Raw genomic sequence first — 14,180 nt, 5'->3', positions numbered from 1 at the left:
TTATTTTTTGCATTTCGAGACAGGGTTTCTTTGTGGCATTGGAGCCTGTCCTAGAATTAGTTCCTGTAGACCAGGCTGACCTCAAACTCACAGAGATCTGCCTGCCTCTGCCTCCCAAGTGCTGGGATTAAAAGCGTGCGCCACCACTGCCCGGCCAGATGCAGGATTTATATAGGGTTTCTTAGTGGAGGAGTTTTTCCCTGGAGAAGATTTTCAGGGTGGGAATTAGATTTCAGTCCCTTGAGCTCAGATTGGCTAGATCTGAGGCTCAGGGATTGGTTTTCCTGCTCAGGGCTTGGCTGGTTTTCGGCTCATGGATTGGTTTTTCTGCTCAGGGATTGGCTGGTTTTCGGCTCAGGGATTGGTTTTTCTGCTCAGGGATTGGCTGGTTTTCGGCTCAGGAATTATTTTTCTGTTTAGGGATTGTTTTTCTGCTCAGGGATTGGCTGGTTTTCGGCTCAGGGATTGGTTTTTCTGCTCAGGGATTGGCTGGTTTTCGGCTCAGGGATTGGTTTTTCTGCTCAGGGATTGGCTGGTTTTCGGCTCAGGAATTATTTTTCTGCTTAGGGATTGTTTTTCTGCTCAGGGATTGGCTGGTTTTCGGCTCAGGGATTGGTTTTTCTGCTGAGGGATTGGCTGGTTTTCTGCTCCTGGATTGGTTGGTTTTCTGCATAGTTGGTCAGGGGCAGATTTGGTTCTGGGTTCACGACCAAACTGTGTATTTTTCCACTGGCCTTTTTTAGCTTTTAGCTCTAGTTTTGGGGCCAGGGCATATTTCTTTCACTGGCTCTGATTCTAGGGCCAAAGTGTGTTTCCTTGGCTCTGGTTTCAGAGTCAGGGTGTATTTCTTTGCTTTTTCGTTTAGGGCTAAAGCATTTCTTTCACTGGCTAGGGTCTCAGAGTAAGGATGTGTTTCTTTCACTGGCCTTGATTTCAGGGCCGGAGTAGGTTTTTTTGACTGGCCCTTTTATTCTATAGATAATATACAAATACCATTATCATTTTTTTAAGGAACTTGAGTTTCCACCAATTTTCTTATTTTTAGGGATCCCATAATCAGGATTAATCAGATTTTTTTTTTCCAGGGATGTGTATACACATTTTGGTGGTGGGTTTTTTTGTTTGTTTTGTTTGTTTGTTTTTTGAGACAGGGTTTCTCTGTAGCCTTGGATCCTGTCCTGGAACTAACTACCTCTAGTAGACCAGGATGGCCTCGAACTCCCGACAGATCTGCCTGTCTCTGCCTCCCGAGTTCTGGGGTTAAAGGCATGTGCCAACACTGCCCGGCTGTTTTATTTTTATTTTTTGTATATACATTTTTAAGGGAGCATTTAAGAAGCTGGATATTAAAACAAAAACATGCCTCTGATGAATGTTTGGAATCACTTGGCTAGAACCCAGAAAAAGCGAAATGCTAGGAGAAAGGAACCTCATGTGACACCTAGTAAGTTGATTTTGTAGGAACCAGCGAAGACAGGCATAACAATTTCGGTCGAACAAGTTAAGCTGCATAACATCAACGGAAGCAGAGTTGCGTGCCATTATCAGCAATAGTACATTAAGTTTCCTCCTTTGAGATGTAGGGAAGGCTTCACTGAAAAGATAGCACTTGAGCTGGGGATTTAGGGATTAGCAGAGGAGACTGGCAGGACATTCCAGAGTCCACAACAGAAAGAAAGCGCAGAACACAAAAGAACCTTAAGGTCCCTGCAGCTCTGAGAAACCTAGCAGCTGTATTAGGGTTTTTTGGATTAAAGTGACTTAAAAGAGAGGCGGGTATTTTTTCCTTTCTCTCTAGGGCCCATTTCCCTTACAGCTAGTTTATTGCTTTGACCGGGTACACATACTGTGGGGGCTCAGTATAAATAGAAGCAGACACAGTGGTCCAGCCTACTGGTGTTCAAGGGCACCTGAGACTCGTTTCTCACAAGCTCCCTCAGTGTGACCTTGGCTAAGTCCCTAGTCCAAAGGAGTACAGTTGTCATTCGGCCAACATTTGGTTCTTGAGTGCGAGTGGGAAGCGCAAGGAGGAGGCTGGCTGAGGCATGTGCCCTTCAACCACCCCCGAATCCAGGAACCGCAGAGCACGAGGCCAGCCAGGTCGCCCTGGCCTCAACCACCGACATTCAGTTCCTCCTCCACTCCGGCAGGGGGCAAGGGCAGCGGCTGGGGCCACTGGAGCTGGTGGCGGCCGCGGGGCGGACCGAAGCCGCAGCGGGCGGCGAGCGCAGTGGGCGGGGCGGCCGGGCCGGGCGGCGGCGCCGCAGTGACTCGCTGGGCCCGGCAGCAGCGGCGGCGGCGGCAGCTTCCGAGGTTTCGGAGAAGCGGACTGGGTGACCGGCGGGTGCCGGCAGCCTCCAGCGACCTTTGTGCAGAGCCCCCCCTCTCCTCGGGCGGCTGCAGTGGGCACACCCGGGGGCGGCGGCTACCACGGACAGGTTAGCGTGGGGGAAGGGGCGAGCGCCAGAGTAGCCCATCTCCAGCACCGGAGCGCGAGCCGGCCCATCTCCCACCATGTCCGACGAGACGTCGGCCACCACTTCCTATGAGAAGTTTCTAACCCCAGAGGAACCCTTCCCGCTCCTAGGAGCCCCTCGTGGGGTGGGCACCTGCCCCAGCGAGGAACCCGGCTGCCTGGACATCAGCGACTTCGGCTGCCAGCTGTCCTCCTGCCACCGCACGGATCCGCTCCATCGATTTCACACCAACAGGTAAGGAGCTCTTCCGAGGGCAGGGGCGGACTTCCCGCAGCCCCGCAGGCGGCTGGAAGACGCCGGGTTGTTCTCCTGCCGGCTCCTCTTGGTCCCTCGTGCTGGGCTGAACCGCGAGCCACCCCCTCCCCCATCTTCTTTTGACCAGCGCTCTTCCCCAGCTCCTCCCAGTTTTCACCCCCTGCCCTCTGATTTTTCTTAAGACCGGTTTCCCTGCGCCTTCTTTCTTCTTCCCCCTTTCCTCTTTGGACTCTACTGATTCCTTCCTTCCAGATCTTCTCCTTTACCTCTTCGTGACCCCCGCCCCCATCTGTACGCCGAGAATCTTAAACCCCAACTCTTGATTTTTAGATTCATTTTCCAAAGTTTAACCCCTTCCATTTCCGGTACAAAATTTCAGGGAGCCCCAAATCGATCTGTGGATCTTATCGAACCTCCCCTTTCTCGATTTTTAACCCCGTTCTAATCCACGTTGTACCAGAGCATTAGAAAATTAGTCTCCCCGCCGCCTCCCCCTTGTTGCTTTGAAACCAGGATCTCCTGTAGCTTAGTATATCAGCAAACTGGTTACTCAGTGAGGATGACCTTGAACTCCTGGCACCACGTCCCCACCTTTCCCAAATTCTGGAATTACAAACATTTGTTATGTCCAACTAAGTTTACTGTATTTTAATCAATTCAGTTTATAATTTTCTTTTTTCACCACTGTGAATTGATACCAGAGCCTCATGCATGCTAATCATTCTGCCAAGTGAGCTCTACCCTTAGTTACCCTAGAAACTAAACTAGTCAGTTTTTTTCTCCTTTCTTTGTGAACACCTTGCATTACTTCTGTAGGCTGTGCCAAAATGTAAACTCTGGAAGATTCCTTCCTAAAACATACCACCTAGTTTGCATCCCTGGCAAGTTAAGTAAAGCAAGTATAGGATGGGTTAATTTGTACAAATAATTTTTTCAGAGGATTCATCTAAATTATTTCATTGGAAGGCAGTGTTCTGGACATGCAAGCGTTTAAGTGTTATATCTAATTTGGGCAGTTTGCCATGGGTTTTCAGTTTGGCCTCAACTTTTAAAAATGATTTATTTTCAAGTGTGTGTGTGTGTGTGTGTGTGTGTGTGTCGGGGGTGGGTATGTGTATGGAAGTGCAGGTGCCTTTGGAGGCCAGAGACATCAGACTCCATGGAACTGGAGTTACAGGTGGTTGTGAACAGCCTGTATGTGGATGCTGGGAAAGGCTTTGGTTCTGCTGCAAGAGCAGTACATGCTCTTAACCATGGAGCCTTGGCTCTAGCCCCTCAGCTTCACAGACACACACACACACACACACACACACACACACACACACACACACACCAGGACTGGCAGAGTATGGATAAGAGAAGAGGGAAATGATCCATCTATGGATTAGAAATAAGGAATCCAGTTCTGGTTTCTGGTCCAAGTTTGCTATGTGTGTTTGGTTACATCTATCCATATTTTGCATATATTGCCCCCCAATCCTTATATCAACCTATCTTTACTGTGTAATTCATGCATTTACATATATAATGAGGTTTTTGGTGGGGGGGTTTCGAGGCAGGGTTTCTCTGTGTTACAGTCTTAGCTGTCCTGGAACTAGCTCTTGCAGACCAGGTTGGGCTTGAACTCACAGAGATCCGCCTGCCTCTGCTTCCTAGTGCTGGAATTAAAGGCATGCACCACCACTGCCCAGTTTATAGTGAGGTTTTAAAAGGTAAATTTACAGTTTGGGGAAAGAAAATGTTATAGCTTAATAATCATCTAGAATTTCGGTACAACACATTTTAAAATGAGATGACAGTGAGTTTCTGATAAAAATTCTAAGTCTTCATTGCATAATGAAGAAACTGAGGCCCAGAGAGACAAACCAAGTGTGAAGTTCATAATTTCTAGTCAGGCAAGGGCCTTTCGGTCATAGACTACGCCTTTGGAGCCTTTGAGAAAACTTGGATTAGAGCTAAAGGCTTGCTGGCCATGGTGGCACACTCCTTTAATCCCAGCTCTCAGGAGGCAGCAGCAGGGGGATCTGTGAGTTTGAGGTCAGCGTGGTTTACAGAGTGAGTTCCAGGACAGCCCAGACTGGTACACAGAGAAGCCCTGTCTTGAGAATAAAAGCCAAAACAGGGAAAAAAAAAAAACCCTAAAGAATCTAATATTATCAATGGTCACGGAGCTTTCTTAAACTAAGAGTAGTCTATTTAGCCCATGATGTAACAAACATACATGGAAAATTGACAAAATTAAGTGTGCTTAAGGTATTTAATTTTTGAAGCAGTAGACAAAGTAGCCCAGTACATTTAAATAATTTCAGAATTTGCCATCTCTGGTGATTGATTGAGGATAAACACTGCAAAATCTGGTGATTAAGGGTGAGGGATTGGGTGAGAGTTGAGGGTCAAGAGCATGTAATGCCCTCAGAGAGGACACAGACTCGGTTCCCAGCATTCGAGGAATTTTGTTTGTTTGTTTTTCTTTTACAACTTGTTCTCTGTTATCACCCCTTCAAGACTCTTTTAAGGTCAAGACTGTTTTCCAGAATAGGGCAGCCAGGGTGGAAAGGGTAGGCTCCTATTAAGGTTCTGTTTTTTGAACTCAAACATAATTTCTCCTACTTTCTGTCTGCTTATTTATTTAGTTATTTTTGTTTACTTCAGACAGGGTCTCGTTATGTAGTCTAGGCTGGACTGGAACTCGCTGTATGGCCCAGGCTGGGCTAGAACTTGAGACAGTTCTATCCTGCTTTCCTGAGTTCTAGGTTTGAAGCAAGAGCTTTCAAACCAGGATTGACTGTTTCATTTCGAATATCCCTTTTCAACCCATCTTTTCACAAGGCTTGGAACAATAAGCAGGAACCCCAGATATGTGTATTTCTCATCAGAAAGTAGGGGAGAAAGGAGTTAATAATATATATATATAGTAATATATATTATAATAACACATATATATGTATATAATATATATACACATATGCACACACAAAATGAATTTTTTCCCCAGACTACCTTGTTTATTATTATTGCTATCTTACTGTGTATTTGTTTGGCTAGAGGTTTGAGATAGGGTTTCATGTAGTCACAGGTGGCATTGAATTTGTTATCTTCCTGTCTCTGTCTTCAAGTGTCAAGATTATAGGCATATGCCACTAAACTTGACTTTTTTTTCCCTCTCCTTTTACTTTATTTTTTTATTTTTTGGTTTTTTGAGACAGGGTTTCTCTGTGTGGTTGTGCTTGTCCTGGAACTCACTCTAGACCAGGCTGACCTCGAGCTCACTTCTGCCTCCCGAGTGCTGTGATTAAAGGCATTCATCACCACTGCCTGGCTCTTTTCTGTTCCCCTCCCTCCCTCCCTCCTCCTCCTCCTCCTCCTCCTCCTCCTCCTCCTTCTCTCTCTCTCTCTCTCTCTCTCTCTCTCTCTCTCTCTCTCTCTCTCTCTCAGAAAGTTTTATTGCTCTGTAGCCCAGGCTGACTTGGACTTCACTCTTCTACCCAGGCTGGCCCTAGACTCATGGAGAGCCTACTTCCCCAGTATGGGTCTTCATACCTGGCTTGCCTTTCTTTTTAGATCTTTTCACCCTCAAGCAGTGTTCTGCCTTCTTATCCTTCTTCAAAATAGTGTTTGAGGAGATCATATGCTTGCAGCTGATTCTTTTCAGGGAGAAGCAAGCAGCTAAGTCATATATGTGGGCACAGTTTAATTTCGGGACTTCTTTTATTTTGAAGTTGAATGCATCCCTTTTTTGCTTCACATGGTTTGCCAAGTCACGCCACAGTCCACAGACCATGTCTGAATCCTGAGCATGAAAATCCAGCTTAAGATTTAGTCATTATAAAACAAACTTTATTGCATCTAGAAACTTGTCAGTGGCTAGATATTTGGTTTCTCTTGCTTTTGTTTCCTCTTTGTTACCAGATAAGAAAATGGCCAGACTGTTTAAATACTGCCCTTGCTAAGGGCCTTGTGATGATGACAATTTTGTGCCTTCTCATTTATCAGACACCAGGCTGTATCTACAGTCTCATTAGCCCAGGGAGTCCTGGCACTAGTACTAATGGCTTCTAAGGTTGAATCTCATCTGTGACATTGGTTGCCATACCAACAGACTAGATTTTGGGAAAAGTAAATTCCATGACACGTAAATGCCTTTATTAAGGAACTCACTCTCCATAATTCTGGTGGCACACAAATGCCAAGGTAGGAGAATCACTTGAGCCCAGGAGTTTGAACCAGGTCTGGGTTAAATTTCTCAGCTCCATCTCAGAAACATTTAGCTTTTCCTGTGATTATATTTTATGATATAATTGGGTTTGTCTAGAGTTTTGGAAGAGTAGAATAAATTTTGATAAGTCAAAAATGAGTAGATTTGTAAACAAAATGTCAGGGTTAAGTATATATGCATGCTTAAGACATTTTCCTTTTGGTGAGATTTTTCCATTGTAAAAAGAGGTTTCGTTTACCTTCCTTTGGTTTCTTGTTTCCTTCCCAGCAATATTGGTAAGTCCTAGAACTGAAATATGAGATGAAAGAGGAGAATAAAACTGGCAGATGAGGCGTTGCCTTCCTTCATCTGTCAGGAGACTATGTTATCGACATAAACCCTTGTGAAAAGCGTATGGGTGAGGATATTACCTGACTTTCGTGTCCCTTTCTGGCAGGATGTGAAATGAGCTGTTGAATACATCCATTTCTCAGTTGGGTGATTGGTTCTTGCAGAACTAGAGATTGTCCTAGAGCCTCAAGCATGCTAAGCCAGTGCTCTATTACTATGGTATATCCCTTGTCCTATTTTTATTTTGATCTTACAGAATCTTGCTGAGCTGCCCAGGCTAGCCATGAAGTTAACTCCTTTCTACACCTCCTGAGCACTCGGGATTACAGCCCGAGCAGCAAGGCCAGGCCCAGATCAGTTGTGAGCTATTATAGCCACCTATTTTCTCAGCACTGTAGGGGGGTCAAGACATTTAGGGACTGCTCTTTACCACTGAGATACATCCCATCTCCAGTCTTGTGCCTTTTATACACCTGTAATCTTCCCACGTAGGCATGGAACTGGGGGTTCTTCAGACTGTGTGCCAAGCACTTTAACCCATCCTGATAGCCTCATGGTTTTTGCTTTTGAAATACAGAGTCTCATATAGTTATATAGTCCTAACTGGCCTGGAACTCACTGTGAAGACCAAGTTGGCCTGGGACTTACGTTGCTGTTCCTCCTCCTATCTTTACTTCCTGAATGCTGGGATTACAACAGGCCAGCACCATGCTCTTCTCTTTTCTCTCATATATTACATCCCGACTGCATGTGGTTCCCCCCCGTTTTCCCCCTCCTTCCTTCTCCATATCTACCACTGTCCCTCCCCTCAGAAAAGGGCCTAGCTTTTAGCTCTTCTCCCCCCCTCTCTCCTGTTTTTTTTAAATGGGGGGGGTGGGTTCAGACAGGATTTCTCTGTGAAACAGTCCTGGCTGTCCTGGCCTCCAACTCCCAGAGATCTGCCTGCCTCTGCTTGGATTAAAGGCATGCACTGCCACCACCTGACCTGCCTAGCTCTTTTCTGGAATCAGGTTTGAGCAAAAGCAACCAGTTTTATTTTAGCATTTAAATGACTACTTATCAAAATAACTAAGTCTTTAGTCCATATGTACACTAGAACAATCTTGGGAAGAAATGCTATTGGCTTTCCTCTTTAAAAAAAAAATAACCCTGAAATTAAAACATCAAGCTTAATTGTTAAAGTCAAACACCATAAATATTGGGAGTTTTGTCTACATTTTTCTCTTCAAATTCTAACTACAACCATATCATTGCTCTCATCCCTTGAGTCTAATGTTATGGTCATATTTCATATTTTGGTGCTCGACTGCTTTAGTGCATTAAAATGTAAGGGCTCACGCTGGAGAGATGGCTCAGTGGTTAGGAGCACCGGCTGCTCTTCCCCAGGACCAGGATTCCATCCCCAGCACCCTCATGAAAGCTCATAATCATCTGTAACTCGATTTCCAAGGAATCCAACGCCTTCTTCTGGCCTCTGTGAGCACCAAGCATGCACGTGGTGCACACACCCATACACATAAAATAATTAAGCAATTTAAAAGTGTAAAGGCTTGTAATTTTGAATGAATCTGTGCTGAACACACACTGAACATTCATTGAGAATTCAAAACTATCAGAACAGTCTAAAAGAATCTTATTTAAATTTTTATTTCAAAAGCTCTTTATAGGAAATTGAAGGCTCTTTAAAAAGCCGCTCTTTTCTCAGAGAGAATATCATCAACACTGTGTTTCTTTTCATTTTTTCTATGTATAAATACAGATTGAGGATTGCTCATGTGAAATACTTGGAATCTGATATGTTTCTAATTTTATATAGTTTTGGTTGTAGTATTCACATACATAATGAGATATGTTAGAGATGTGACCAAAGTCTAAATGCTGAATTTATGTTTCACATGAGTAGTGCAGGCATAGCTTGAAGAAAATTTTATATAATATTTTCAGTACACCTTTATTTTGACTGTACCCCATCATATAGGGTCAGGGTGGAATTTTCTTTTAATGGTATAAAGCTTGCCTGCCAAAAGTTTTGGACTTGTGGCTTTTTCTCTCTCCTGTGTGTGTATATGACCGTTTATTATAATTATGTTGTGTATTTTCCTATTTTTTTCGTGTTTATGTGTGTTCATGTATGTGAGTATGTGGTATGTGTTTGTGTGTGTAGGTTCAAGTGGTGTTGTTTTTCTCAGCTGTCCTCGGTGTTCATTCAGGCAGGATCTCTCAGTTGAAGCCAGTGTTTGCGTATTCGGCTAGTTTGTTTTACCAGCTTGTCCTGGGGGTCCTCTCTCTCAGCCTTTAGAATGCTAGAATTACTAGTGGACAATAATCCCCTCCCTAAATATTTTCATGGGTTCTGGGATTCAAATTCTGGTCCTTGGACTTGTGATGCAAGTGCTTTAACCACCGACCCGCCTCCTTAGCCCAGTACTCTCATAGTTTGATAATACCAATATTGAGATATAGCTGTCATTCTTCATGCTTTGAGGGTATTTATTGATTGATTTATTATTGATTTTTTTATTGATTGTATTGAGCTATACATTTTTCTCTGCTCCCCTCCCTGCCTCTTCCCTCCCCTTCAACTCTCTCTCTCATGGTCATCATGGTCCCAATTTACTCAGATCTTGTCTTTTTCTACTTCTCATATAGATTAGTTCTATGTAAGTCTTTCTTATGGTTCTCATTGTTGCCTAGGTTCTCTGGGATTGTGATTCTTTTAATATTTATTTATTTATTATGTATACAATATTCTGTCTGTGTGTCTGTCTGCACGCCAGAAGAGGGCACCAGACCTCATTACAGATGGTTGTGAGCCACCATGTGGTTGCCGGGAATTGAACTCAGGACCTTTGGAAGAGCAGGCAATGCTCTTAACCTCTGAGCCATCTCTCCAGCCCATGGGATTGTGATTTGTAGGCTGATTTTCTTTGCTTTATGATTGAAAATCACTTACGAGTGAGTTCATGTGATAATTGTCTTTCTGTGCCTGGATTACCTCACTTAAAATAATGTTTTCTAGCTCCATCCATTTGCCTGCAAAATTCAAGATGTCGTTATTTTTTTCTGTGTAGTACTCCATTGTGTAAATGTACCACATTTTCCTTATCCATTCTTCAGTTGAGGGGCATTTAGGGCATTTATTTTATCTATTTAAAATAACATTATTTTCCAGGCAGTGGTGGCACATGCCTTTAATCTGAGCACTTGTGAGGCAGAGGCAGGTAGATCTCTGAGTTTGAGGTCAGGCTGGTCTACATAGTGAGTTCCAGGACAGCCAGGGCTACACAGAGAAACCCTGTCTTGAAAAAATAAAAATCAAACAACAACAAAACAAAATAATATTATTTGTACATATTTGCAATACATCTTTTATTTTTCAAATTTCTATTTGGGGAAGGGAGTGGATTCCTAGAAGGGGAATTATAAGCCCCTTGTTCACATAGAACCAACTTCCAGAAATGGATAAATATTACTTACTTTGTTTTTCTGCATTGCTTAAAGATAAGAATTATATTTGCAAATTAGACTAGCTGTACATATATGGAGTTTAAAAATCTGTGACAGGAAAAGGTGCTATTTTTCTGTTTTGCCAATTATTTGTTTTAGCTGTGATGCTGCTAAAAAAGGCCACAGCATCTGAGAGGATCCATATTCTAGAGCCTTGCTACACACGCGCGTGCGCGCGCGCACACACACACACACACACACACACGCGCGCGCGCACCTGAAAGCCTGAGGAGCACAACGAGAGTACAAAAGCAAGCAAAGGCCTGACTCTTGTCAGTGATTGACTAGCTATTGTTCAGTGTGGCAGACAGGCTTTATATGAAAAATGTCATTATTGCTCAGGGAGGCAAACATATTTCCACAGGATTTTTGCATGCTGAAAGGCAATTCTAATTAAAAACAATTAGTTGCAGCTTCCCCCAGCCTGAAGATAGTATCTGGCACTTAGCTGTTACTCACAATTGTTGAATGGGTGAATGAACAAAGGTAGGGAGTGTTATGGAATCACATGGGATTTGAAGGCAAGAATAAGTAGTTTTCTCAGTTTATTGCTGCACCTGGGAGAGAATTTCTGCTTGCTATTTAGAGCTTTATTTGCAAGACCCGGTAATTTGGTTAATTCTGTTGGGTTATTTATTATTATTAGTGCATATGTGTGTACTTGTTCATATATGTGTATATGTGTTCATTCGTACAAAAGGATTGGTGTCATAGGTCTTAATCTCCATATTTTTAAATGATATTTTAAAATTTTATTTATTTTATGTCTGTATGTACACCACATACATGGTTCTAGAAGAGGGTATCAGAACCCCTGGAACTGGAGTTTACAGATGGTTCTGAGCTGCTATGTGGATGCTGGGAACTTAGCCCCAGTCTTCTGTAGGAACAACCACTGAGCCATCTCTCCAGCCCCTAATTTATTATTTTCTTTATTTTTCTGAGATGGGATCTGTCATTGATCCTAGAGCTCACTGATTTGGCCAGAGCAGCTGCCTGGTGAAACAGGATCCTTTTTTTCTTTCTTTTTTTTATTGATATTTATTGAGCTCTACATTTTTCTCTGTTCCCCTCCCTGCCTCTCCCCTCCCCCCTTCAGCCCTCCCCCAAGGTCCCCATGCTCCCAATTTACTCAGGAGATCTTGAGACAGGATCCTCTTATCTACACCTTCTCATCCCGGGAATTACATGCTCACATTGCTGTGCCAGTGTTTCTTACATGGGTGCTGGAGCAAAAACGCACACACATTAGCACCACGGGAACCTTACCAACTGAGTTGCTCCCCCAGTGCCATTTTTTAAATGAGGATGCTATCTACCTAGTAACCACGAGATAAAACTAATATTTGAAGATGTTTCAGGGTCTAGTGAAGTAGCTCAGTCAGTAAAACACTTGCTGATCTCTGTCCTCAGAACTCAAAACTTGGTGCAGCAGCGTGTGCCTGTAACCCAGTACTGGGGATGGGGACACAGCCAGATCCCTGGGGCTTACTGGCCTGCCAGCCTAGCCTGCTTCGTGAGTTCCAGCCATCGAGACCCTGTCTCAAAACAAAAAAAGTGGACAGTCCCTGAAAACTGACACAAGGTTGTATTCTGGTCTAAATACACACATGCACATATATGTGTAAATTTAGTGGTTAGTGTGTTTAGTGGCTTTTTTACATGTGTTAAGTTTTCTATATGGATTTTCATATAATCCCTCCCAGTAACTCCGCCAAAGGTTAAAGATTTTAAAAAATGATCGCACTACCCTCAGACCGCAAAAGTCCTTCTTCACAAATATCCTAAGTGGGTTTTGTTACTGTCTTCAAGTTGTGGGGTTCTGGGGTTCCTGATGTGACTTCTCTTGTGCTTTTGAAGGTGGAACCTCACTTCTTGTGGAACAAGTGTTGCAAGCTCAGAATGTAGTGAGGAGCTGTTTTCATCCGTTTCCGTGGGAGATCAAGATGATTGCTATTCGCTGTTGGATGATCAAGACTTCACTTCTTTTGACCTATTCCCTGAGGGAAGTGTCTGCAGTGATGTCTCCTCTTCTATCAGCACTTACTGGGATTGGTCAGACAGCGAATTTGAGTGGCAGGTAAGGTTTTCTTTTCCTTCTTACTAACATTATTATTAGATAAGTGAAAGTGGGTTTTGAGTGGCAGGTAAGGTTTTTTTTTCTTCTTACTAGCACTGTTATTATGTAAGTAAAAGTGGGTTTTGAGTGGCAGGTAAGTCTCCCCCCGACTTGTTAACATCATTATTGAATAAGTAAAGGTGTAAATTCTTTCAAGCTTTTCATTTTTACCTCCAAGTATTTGTTTATTTTAATTTTATCTTTTGCATGTGCCACTCACCTCTTCTTGGACCTTAATTCTCAGGTTATGAAAAGGTTCAGTCTGAATTGAATTCTTCATGATTGGGAGCTGGCAGGAAGTCACATTAAGAAGTACAGAGTGCCTTCTATTCTGGTTCCTTTTCAGTGGTACTTGTACCATTGCTCATAATTGAGTTCTTTGTAAAAAGCGTAAGTTGTTAGCTCCAAGTAGCTGAAACACACATAAGCTCTAGGTTAGCCCCACGTGAACGCTAGTGATGGTCTCTTTTCTTGTGTTGGCATTCTTTTTGTAATACTGCTCATAACCAATCTGAAATGCATCGAATGACTTTGGAGATGAAATCCTCCATCAGTATTCAGTGTAGCAGCTCTTCCAGTTTAACATCTATTGCCTTCTCTCTCAGTAGTGTGACTGATGTCACCTTGGAGTCTTGGTGAAGTCAATTTTCCTTGGTATTTTTTGCAAAGTGTGTTGTACAGTTAAGAAATAGATGGAATGCACATTCTATAATTTTGCTAATATGCATTTCAGGCTTCTGATCCTACAGTCATCCTTTTATAGATTTTCGTGTATTAAGCACTCAGCACTTTACTAGGCAAATGTATTCTCCCTACTTCATACTTGATAACATTCTTGTGTTTAGAAGACATATACCAGATTATGTTAGATATCAAATATGATAAGCTGTTTCTATCACAGGCATATAATCTTTGGTTCTCTTATCTGAAGTATGCTAGTTTATTATTTTATATTCTTTTTTCATGTAGATGTTTTTCTGGCCACAATAATTTTTTTTCTTGGGGCATATATAATATTTAAAATGTCTTTGTGGCAAGTTGTCTAAAAATACTGCATTATAATGAATGTGATATATTAGAAAATGTGTGTTGCTTTATTGGAACATTTATTTTGTGATTGTAAAAAAATATTAAAAAGTTTTCCCTTACATATACTACATGTTTTATTCAACAGATAAACTTGAATCTCTGATATTTTAAAAGTCATCTGAATATATGAACTTGTATTTTTAAAAAGGGTTCAGATATTATTTGAGTTAAAACTGTTTTTATGAAA

General features: G+C 42.6%; 1 protein-coding gene across 1 annotated transcript in view; it reads left to right on the top strand.

Annotated features, from left to right (window-relative positions):
- Positions 1–2,244: 2,244 nt before the first annotated feature.
- Positions 2,245–14,180, top strand: part of Fam199x (family with sequence similarity 199, X-linked) — a 32,272-nt gene continuing 20,336 nt past the window's right edge. The window contains exons 1-2 of the mRNA XM_085684898.2: positions 2,245–2,711; positions 12,646–12,865. Of these exons, the coding sequence (XP_085541024.2) occupies positions 2,515–2,711; positions 12,646–12,865 (417 nt within the window). The 5' untranslated portion in view covers positions 2,245–2,514. The remainder of the gene's footprint in view (positions 2,712–12,645; positions 12,866–14,180) is intronic.

Source organism: Myodes glareolus, chromosome X, assembly GCF_982192425.1.
Source record: "Myodes glareolus chromosome X, mMyoGla1.1, whole genome shotgun sequence".
Lineage (NCBI taxonomy): Eukaryota > Metazoa > Chordata > Mammalia > Rodentia > Cricetidae > Myodes > Myodes glareolus.
Note: the sequence above shows the minus strand (reverse complement) of the source record. Positions and strands in the feature narration are given on the sequence as shown.